This window comes from Eutrigla gurnardus (assembly GCF_963514095.1).
Source record: "Eutrigla gurnardus genome assembly, chromosome: 13".
NCBI classification, from domain to species: Eukaryota; Metazoa; Chordata; class Actinopteri; order Perciformes; family Triglidae; genus Eutrigla; species Eutrigla gurnardus.
In genome coordinates this window covers 21,897,231-21,907,621 of record NC_139936.1, presented here as the reverse complement: position 1 = coordinate 21,907,621, position 10,391 = coordinate 21,897,231, and the positions used below count along the sequence as shown (strand labels likewise).

At 41.7% G+C, this 10,391-nt stretch overlaps 2 protein-coding genes across 2 annotated transcripts in view; both read left to right on the top strand.

The window, feature by feature from the left end:
- The window catches only part of pmpca (peptidase, mitochondrial processing subunit alpha), a 68,134-nt gene that overhangs the window by 34,657 nt on the left and 23,086 nt on the right, over positions 1–10,391 (top strand). The window lies entirely within an intron of this gene.
- Positions 5,277–9,970, top strand: LOC311022782 (prostaglandin G/H synthase 1-like). The gene is made up of 9 exons (XM_084024332.1): positions 5,277–5,388; positions 5,626–5,766; positions 6,261–6,404; positions 6,819–7,000; positions 7,673–7,756; positions 8,111–8,357; positions 8,447–8,733; positions 9,304–9,451; positions 9,606–9,970. The coding sequence occupies exons 2-9, from the start codon at positions 5,652–5,654 to the stop codon at positions 9,953–9,955; spliced, it is 1,557 nt and encodes a 518-aa protein (XP_083880458.1). The 5' UTR covers positions 5,277–5,388; positions 5,626–5,651; the 3' UTR covers positions 9,956–9,970.

The window sequence follows — 10,391 nt, the reverse complement described above, 5'->3', positions numbered from 1 at the left end:
AAGGGGGACCAGAGAGTGTGTACCAATTACAGGGGTATCACACTACTCAGCCTCCCTGTCTACTCCAAGGTGCTGGAAAGGAGGGTTTGACCGATTGTCGAACCTCTGATTGAAGAGGAACAATGCAGTTTCCTTCCTGGCCATGGAACAACGGACCAGCTCCTGGAGGGGGCCTGGGAATATGCCCATCCATGTGTTTTGTGGACTTGGAGAAGGCGTATGACTGGGTCCCCCGGGATATTTTGTGGGAGGTGTTGTGGGAGTATAGGGTAATCTCTGTATTCCCAAAGTGAAAGCTGTGAGATTGGCCAGAGAATCGGAGCAGCGGGGGCGGTATTGCATTCACTGTACTGCTCCGTTGTGACGAAAAGAGAGCTGAGCCGGAAGGCAAACCTCTCCTACCCTCACCTATGATCATGAGGGATGGGTCATGAGCTTTTACGTTTTCTGAAGTTACGTAAGTTGGTTAGATGCCTGAAATAAGGTTTGTGTGCACATGCTTTTAAAATGTTAAACAGTGGCTGCTAATAAATGGCAAGATTTGACTACAAAATGTCATCACACCAACTCTTCCATTGCAGCCTCGTTGTGTAGTGTAATGGGAATTTTGGATGTTTGTACTTTATAATCAGAATATTTGTCAGGCTGACTCGATCCGCATATCCTCATCTGACTGTTATGCTATGACGAAAATGAATGCCTGTTTGTAGATGATATGAACATGAGTGCCACATTGACATAAGATAATTTCAGGACTATGACGCCTGTGTTCTGTAAATCTTGACCTTGCCTGTACGTCTTGTCTTTGTAAGATAGGACATGATCCGTCCTTTGGTTCCTCCTCCTTAAAAGGGAGATTGTTGTTGGACTCAGGGTCGTTCCTGCTGATTCTGATCCTTTGAATCAGGAGGCAGGGGTGACCAGTCCCTCCTCTGCAGATGAGAATACTTAGTGGAATAAACCTCGGAGAAAGAGCTGATCCTGGTTGTTGATCTTTATTGGGCAGATTCATTTTTCCACAACAGTAGACTGGTGCTCATGCGGCCGTGGTGTGGTTAGTTTATAGCCTAACCACAGCTTTTTACTTCTGGCATTCACACCAAAATCAAAAATCATAAAAGTGGTATTTATTCTTGAATGCCTTCTTGCTGAACAAAATATAAATAAGTGTCATAAACGTGTTAGTTCTAGTACTAGTTTTCGACCTACAAAAATACATCACTGTGTCTAAACGGTGAAATGTCTTAGTTCTCACACTGACAGGATGCAAGGCTGGTGTGTCACCTTTTAACGCCTCAGAGAAAAGGGATCACACACTACTGTGGTTTTGTTTATGTTCCAAGAAGACAGTCATGGTTACATCATTTCTGTTTCATCGTATGTTTAGTGGTTACAAGTTGTCGGTAAAACCCAAACCAATGTGTGATGAGGGAAACCATGCTGAACACATCAAAACGACTGCAGTGAAAAGGCCTTTTATTCTTATACACCCAGTGTTGGTCATCTTACTTAAAAAAAGTAATTAGTTACAGTTACAAATTGCTTCACCTAAAATATAATTGAGTTAGTAACTCAGTTAGCACATTGTAAAATAATTAGTTACTCAGCAAAGTAACTGATATTATTGTTTTATGTTCTATAATGCTGTTACGTTCTATAACATTTTTAACATCAAAGATGTTTATATTAACTTATATTAACACTTTGCATTCAAGCATACTTAGCATGTGTTGATGTGAGGTGCTTCATAAGATTGGAGTTGCTTGAGGTAGACGTGGATAAAGTCTTTTTTCCTGGGTGTAGCGTGCATGTGTCATAAACATTCTTGCCTTTAATTTTAATGAGTGAGAAGTAGTGCCGGTACTTCCAGTTTGAGAACGCTACCTTTCCCTGGCTCCTTGCCAGTGTTGCTGTCTTGTAGTGTTTGGTTGTCAGAGGGTGAAGTGAGGTGAGCAGGGCATGAGCTGCCCACCCAGCCAATCATCATCGCATTTGCAAACGGTGTCATCATCCCCACCCTGCTCTCTCCAGGCAGCTGATGTTTGGCACTGGCCAAAGCCTGACACCTTGCGCTTCATTCAACCAAATTATAGTAACATGCAACTTTACATTCTGTTACCCTGGTTCGAAAGATGAGCCAGGACTCCAGTATAAAGTTTTATACGATTTATACGCACGTTAGGCTCAAATCTATTAAACCGATAGATTCAAATCTATTAAACCGATAGGCCCCTTGGTTTAAGGCAGGCTGAGCACACTTGGAGATTTAAAGCCGACTGCTTAACCTGATCAATGGTTGGGAGAGTGGTCGAGACAAACAAAGAATAAATGACAGCTCAGCTGAACAGATCCGCTCTGTGTATCCTAACACAAGGCCATACAAAGGAGCGCAATCCCGCTCAGCGATAGCTGCTCAACTGAACTCATCAACCAAACACAAAATCGGAAAGAGGAAACGGAACAGCAGTCAGGCCATCCACCGCCGTTCCTCATGCACCATAGGACTGTCACAGGGTCACATACTGATCTGCCCGACACTCGTCGGCTCGTTTCCCCCCTGCAACTGGCAACAAACATACAATATGGTCAGTATTAACACACTCACACACAACATGCCGCGTGAACAGCGGACACTCTTTAATCATAGCGATAACCATACCTCCTGGAACAGCTCCTAACAGAGTCGGCAGTGCCCTCACAATCCTCCTCACCAGCCTGCAGCAAATTAGCTGGTGAGGACTTTAGACAGACAGCTGCCTATCTGCCCGATTAGGTCCTAATTTATAACCCCGCCTTCCTCTGGCGGCTACAATTCTCAGTAATGGCAACGGCGTTACAATGATGGGAAAAGTAATTAATTTGATTACTCGTTACTGAAAATAATAACGCGTTTGTAATACCATTATTACCAACATTATACACAACTAATACTAATAAAATGCAATATTGACTTTGAATATAAACGGTTTAGTAGCATTTCTGGAGCCTTTACTTCGAACATTTTTATATTTCTTAACAAGAATAAGCTTTGAACGATGGATATGTTCTGAAAAACGTTACTATCCATTCTGCATGCAGGGAAGCACCTTGCACCCGAAGTCTTTTATGGAATAAAAGTCGGGTAAGGACGGGGCTCATATGCCTTGGAAATGTGCAGCCCTGCTGGAATAAAGGTTCACAGGGTGCCAGTTAATTCCCTTTGATTTGACTAAGAAGATCAGTTGGGAATCACAGATCACATGAGTGCAACATGAATTGAACTGACAGGGTCATAAAACCAGGTTATAATTTAGGAATAGATATTGTGAGTATTCATAATATTTTTGTTAATTTCATACTTGAACAGGGCTAAATGGCACTTAAAGCCCCCCAAAATATGGTAGTTCAACCTGAGACCTGGATTAGGAACATTAATCTCATGATCTCCATGTTGTGCCAGATCCAAAAGATGTTGCGAGGTTACATTGAAGGCTTTAAACACTTTTCAAATGGCAGTTAGTAGAAGGATGGACAACGGTCTCCAGTCCCAGCTCTGCTGTTAGATATAACATCACTAGTATGAGACCAAACCATGAACGTGTTCTTGGATGAAAAAGATTGACTGTTGGTCAACTATAACTTTATTTTTGGAGCACGCAGTTTGAGGTGACTTCTTAAAAAGGGAGCCTGTAATAGCACTGAAATGGAAATTTCTAAACTAATTCATGCTATCTGAATGCAAAATTCTGCAATTTGGAGGTAGATTTTAATATATTTTAAGTGGGCTGTATCCAGCTCTAACATTTGAATCTGGCTCCCTGGCCCCCTTGAAGGGATCCATAATGTCAAACATGCTGGCGTGCAAACAAACCAAGTATGAGGTGAGAATATACTGACTTGTCCTTGGAAGAATATGTACAATTTAGGACGATATCATTTTTTTTAACATGATATTGGAACAATACTGGCTCATATACCAACTTACCACTTTTACCATTGACTTTGATGCAGAAATCTTTGCCTCTCGCTTCATGACAAACATGTAATGTTTGATGTTGTAACTGGCTGAGTTGATGCTACATAGTCATATAATACTTGAATCCACCAAATCATATTATTCATGTCGTGTGTAAAACATTTAACTTAGTGGTAACTTGTGTGCCATAAAAAAAATATTTCCCTCTGAAAATACAGTGGAATATATTTAATGAAATTAAAATACTCTGACAAGTACCTCACATATCAAATCAGTAATACAATTGGATTTATTTATTCAACCAGAGGACTTGTCTGCTGATGGTCAGCAGAGGGAATGCAGGTTTAAGGAACTTCAGTTTTGTCTTCACTTTTCAGAACCGGAGGTTGCCCCCTGGTCAGAACGGGTTGGATATCTGAACTGGGGCGTCTACTACGATATCACCTTCAAGACCAGGATCCCTCCTTCCTCGGGCTCCCAAAGATGAGGCCTTTGACTTAAAGGGAACTATTGTCGTGTGTTTCTGGGCTGCTCGGATACTGAATCACTAGTAAAATCACACATCTACAAGGGTAATTAAAAATCTTGCTCCTCCCACCTTTTCTGCTACATAACCAGATGTTCAGGTTATATCATGAAGAGAGTCTTCCTTATTCAAACAGACCAACTCAAAATATAATCTGGAGCGCAGCACTCCAGGTGTTTGCTGGGAGCCATGAGACGTGAGTTCTTCTTCCAAGCCTTTCAAATCTACAGCGCTTGATGTTTTTATTCACCAACAGAAAACCTTGTTCTTGTTCTCATTCAGGCTTGAGCATGGTGTCCTTCTGGATGTTCTCCCTCCTGTTGTCACTGGACGTCTCATCATGTGCTGGGGACTCTAGCGTTGGTGAGCAGGTTCACTTTTAGAACTTTACAAATGGGACAGTTATACACATTGAGAGCCTTACTCCTAATAAAAGTTAATTACTGTTGTGTCTGTTAGGTAGTATGTATGATATTGATAGGCTGGCTGAATTAATTAATAAGAGTATTGAAGCAGTGATACAGAAATAAATGAACAAAATAGAAAAAATAGATTTGCTTAAGATTGCAATGGAATTATAATTTCTGAATTTATATATTCAAAACCAGAATGCAAAATTAGCAATATGCAGTAAGACTAGTATTAAAATCTGACTATTGGTCTCCCCTAATATAGAGTTGTACTGTGGGAAACAGTGGCGCCAACGATACACCGATGGTGCTGAGAAACGATGGTATTTTGCTAAATTGTTTATGGGCACATATAATGATGAACTCTTTCCTTGATGCAGTGAATCCCTGTTGCTACTACCCATGTCAGAACTCAGGAGTCTGTGTCAGGTTTGGTGCCGATCGCTACGAATGTGACTGCACTCGCACCGGCTTCTATGGGAAAAACTGCTCTGCTCGTAAGTGTCATTATTCTTTAAAGTTGGATCATGATGTTTTTAGATATTCAGAGACAGAATTTCAAATTGTTCTCACAGTGCATCTCCAGATACGGCTGGATTTGTCCTGCACAAGCACACAAAAAAGGGAAGGCACAGAGCCGGGCTAGCTGTTTCCCCTTCTTTCCAGTCTTTATGCTAAGCTATGCTAACCTCACTGTCATTTCTATGTGTTTTTACCTCGATCTCTGTCCACAGCGGAGTTCTGGTCCCGTGTCCGTCTAATGCTGAAACCCAAACCCAGCACCATTAAATTCTTCCTCACTCACTTCCACTGGTTCTGGGAGCTCGTCAACAACTCTTTCCTGCAAAGCCCGTTCATGAAATTGGTGCTCATAGGTAGGCGGTCTTCTTCTTCTTTGTCATTTTAAATCGTAGGAGGGAGATGAGCTTCAAAAAAAGACCTCAGGGGATAAATCAAGATGATGTACTTCACAACATACAATCGTCCATACCGACCTATTGTACACCTATTTTGTCATTAAAAAAATCATCATTCTTGCAAGATGACAAATTTCTGGGAAAACGGAACTGGTTCGGTGTCATGAAAGAGATTTAGATCCATGTTCTTACTCTTGTTAGCTGCACATCTACAAGAATGTTGCATTTTAGAATGGCACTGTAATACAACAGAAAATACACAATTACTCCATATGGTGTGTATCTTGAGTTCAACATGAATGTATACTTGTGGGAAGAATGGATGGATAATGGAGTATGTATGTATTATGTGCAGCTCGAAATTGAAAATGTATATAACGTATCTATTTACTGAGCATTGATGGAAGTAAACAGTTAACACAAGGCTGGACTGTGTTTTTGTCATTCAAAAGTCAAAACCGGCCTCGTTCCAAGCCCTCCGACCTACAACAGCAAGTATGGATATCTGAACTGGGAGTCCTACTACAACCTGTCTTACTACACCAGGGTCCTGCCTCCTGTACCGGAGGACTGCCCTTTGCCCATGGGAACTAAGGGTAGATATACTATAGCCTTGATACTGTTGGTCACTGGTTCCCAATCAGGGGTCCTTATGCATTCACCCGTGGGTACGTGGATAGATTGTGGAATACAGCTAATTTAAAATCGTAGAAATTACATTTTGAATTAAAAATATATTTTAGCCAGCTGTAGCACCTGAAAGCTACATGTTGCTATCGAGATTGCATGATTTTTTGTGGCTCTGTAGCCGAAACAGTTTGCTGCAATAGTGAATAAAGGTTAAACAGCTCAAAATAATGTGTTCATGGTTTAAACGAATGAGTACAAACTAGACCTAACCAAATAATGGTTGACAGTTCAATGGTGTGAACACAGTGTGTGTGTTGAGGTTCACCAGACAGAAAGGTGGAACCGCCGTAGGTAAATATAATGGAAATGTGTGTCCACAGGCAAACCTGTTCTTCCTGATCCCAAAGTGTTGAATGAAAGGTTTTTCAAGAGAAAGACATTTAGGCCGGACCCTCAGGGAACCAATCTGATGTTGGCGTTCATGGCCCAACACTTCACCCACCAGTTTTTCAAGACGGACCATGATGTCGGAAGGGGCTTCACCAAGGCTTTAGGACATACGGTGAGACACACTGATATTCTTTATTCAAGTCTTCACACGTAAAAGACTTAATAATACATGATGATTTCCCCCCATAAAACACAATGCTTTCAAAAACCATTCATCATCAGCTTGGCGGTTCGGGTACTAGTTTGAGTCAGTAGCCATTCAGTGGTTTGATGTGCCCTTCAACACATCATGTTCTCATAAAACAGCAAAAATAAGACAAAACTCATGGTTACGAAGCACTCTACCTGCTGTTATTATTATTGTCTAATGAGATATGAGGACGAAAATGGGACTTCGAGGAATTTCCTTTTTTATTGAAACGAACAACTACAAATGAGTAATAATCACCTCAAATAACTTCCAGCCATTGCCTGTAAAAAAATAATTTTCTCATATGAAGGCCTACAAACAAATGAATACACAACCATACTGTGGCCCATGCCAACATATGGGGATAAAATAAAATGCAAGAAAAATCATTGAACAGCTGACTGTGAATTGGTTGCAACAGAGCTAACCTTATTCAGTTTACTGCTGATCAGCCTTTCAACCTGACCAAACAATAGCAGTCGCATACTTTTCCCATTTTTCTGCATGTGATTCTGTTTTATCAGAACCATCTTGCAGAACACAATCTTTCCTTGTAGAGACAATTCATAGTTTTCCCCTATTCTCATTTTTCAGGTCGATGCTGGACACATCTATGGAGACAACCTCATGCGACAGTTACAACTCCGACTTCACAGAGATGGAAAGCTGAAACATCAGGTATCAAATATTATTTAATCGTCTGACATGGAGTACTTCCACTCGCCTGCAAAGTGACTGAAAATGTATGAAGTCGTCAGACCGCTGGTAGCGCTATGTCATTGCAAGTTGGTCTCTGTTTTGTTTGGCTGCCAAAATGCAAAAATATTATGGTTTACATGAATGGAAATTCATGTTGCATTACTGTGGAAAGATTCATCGATGTGTACTACAACAGAGCAGAAATATAAAGGTATACAAAACAGTTTAGAAATCAAATACAGCATCACAACACCTGATTCAATGTCACAAATATTCAATATAATACACTTTCTGTAAAATACATTGCTTACACGTGTTATCATGTGTCCACAGGTGGTTAAGGGTGAGGTGTACCCTCCTACTGTATCTGAGGTCCCTGTGCACATGATCTATCCTGAAGACTTCCCTCCAGAGCAGCGTCTGGTCGTTGGTCATGAGATGTTTGGCCTCCTGCCGGGCCTCACCATGTACGCCACCATATGGCTGAGGGAGCATAACAGAGTCTGTGACGTCCTGAAGGAAGAACATCCCACCTGGGATGATGAGCAGCTCTTCCAGACCGCCAGACTCATCATTATTGGTGAGCTTAGTTTGATATTAACCAACAAGATTGGTGGCCACAACCAGAGGAGAAAAAAACAAGCTCCTCCATCTATTTCTATCCTCCAGGAGAAATCATCAACATTATAATAGAAGAGTACGTGCAGCAGGTGAGTGGTTACCTGCTGAAGCTGACATTTGATCCCACGTTGCTCTTCAACGAACGTTTCCAGTACAGCAACCGCATCGCTCTGGAGTTCAATCACTTCTACCACTGGCACCCGCTGATGCCCGACAGCTTCCTCATCGACGGAGATGAAATCCCATACTCCCAGTTCATGTACAACACCTCCCTCCTCCTGCACTACGGGGTGGAGAAACTGGTGGAGGGGTTCTCTCGACAACCTGCAGGACAGGTACATACTAAGTACTATAAGTTTATACACAAGGTTTTGGTGGTCTCTGTACAAATATCGTAGAGCTCTGGGCGACCACCGACTTCTACAATATTTTTTGTCTCCGTATCCATATATTGCAAATAATGCAATGCAATGTTGCATATTTGCCCGGTTCGTGTCACGTCATTCACGTCACCCGGTGCCAAGGACATAACCAGCTGTGGTTGGTCATTGTGTTCATATGTTTAGCCTCATTGTCCTGTAACATGTAATCTTAAGATATCAAACCATTTTCATGCAATTAAGACTTGCTGCTGTTATTATATGTTAGACAAATACTATGTACTAGAGATAAACGAGTAGCAGTGTGTGTGTGTGTGTGTGTGTGTGTGTGTGTGTGCGTGCGTGCATGTGTGTGCGCAGTGAATCAGAGAAATGCAGCTGGAGCCGAGCTGTGGCCTGTCTGTTTGTGTGCATTTGTTTCAAATTTCAAACTAAATTAACATTTTTTTCTGTGAAAATCAAAGTGTCATCCACAAAATGCCAAGATGCCAGACGTCATTGGTGTACGTTTGTTCTGTCTTCCAGGTCGGTGGCGGCCGCAATTCTCATGCAAGTCTCCTCGCAGTCTCAGAGATGGTCATCAAAGAGTCACGAGAAGCTCGTGTGCAGCCCTTCAATGAATACAGGAAGAAGTTTGGCCTCCAACCATACACCTCTTTTAGTGAATTCACTGGTAAGCTGGAGAGATAATGTTATCTCTGTTACTTGATTTACTTGATGAAGTTGTTCTTTTGCTGCCGTTGTTTAGGTCCAATTCTCAAATGAACTTTCTTTCAGTTCACAGAAGGTTAAACTTAATCTAGTGTTATTTTTCTTTTCCAAAATAGACGACAAGGAAATGGCCAGAGGTTTACAGGAACTCTATGGTGACATAGATGCTTTGGAGTTTTACCCCGGCCTTTTACTAGAGAAGACACGTCCGACCAGCTCGTTGGGTGAGAGTATGGCAGAGGTTGGTGCTCCCTTTTCCCTGAAAGGCGTGATGTCAACCTTCATCTGCTCCCCTGACTACTGGAAGCCGAGCACATTCGGGGGAGAAACGGGTTTCAATATCGTCAAAACTTCCACGTTGAAGAAACTGGTGTGCCTCAACACCAAGTGGTGTCCATACGTGGACTTCCATGTCCCACGAAACGAGGAGGAGACAAAACAAAGGGAACAACCTGCTGAACTTTAAATCATCAGCTGGCCTAATGAAATCTGCTCTTATCGTTTTGCACCCCACTGTGAGAAATGTGTTATTTAGGTTGACATGAAGTCACACAGAGCTAAACAAATTAAAAAAATAAAGATATACCCATCCATGTGAAACACAAGCAACTGTGTGGGCTGATTGCTGAGTGGGCTCTGATGGGTGTTTGGAGCATGGTGGTATGGAGCGTTTCATTAGGTGCAACTTTCATTGTTGACATGAAGATTATTTTATGTTAAAACTGAGACTCACAGGTCACGTCTGAGTTACAAGCAAAATATTACTAAAGACTGTGGTTGTATTGTCTAAATGTTTATTGATACAGCCCCTCATGCCCTCCTTTGGTTTCAAAAAGGTGTTAACAGTCAAGTAGATGGAGAATGAGCAGGTCACTGAACAAAAAGACATGCAGCATTTTGTG

What these genes read in the sequence shown, in the direction of transcription:
- LOC311022782 (XM_084024332.1), top strand. Translation starts at nt 5,652, where the DNA reads ATGCTGAAACCCAAACCCAGCACCATTAAATTCTTCCTCACTCACTTC. An exon ending in CATGAAATTGGTGCTCATAG is followed by an intron (nt 5,767 to 6,260) that starts GTAGGCGGTCTT and finishes GTCATTCAAAAG; the next exon opens with TCAAAACCGGCCTCGTTCCA. An exon ending in TTTGCCCATGGGAACTAAGG is followed by an intron (nt 6,405 to 6,818) that starts GTAGATATACTA and finishes GTGTGTCCACAG; the next exon opens with GCAAACCTGTTCTTCCTGAT.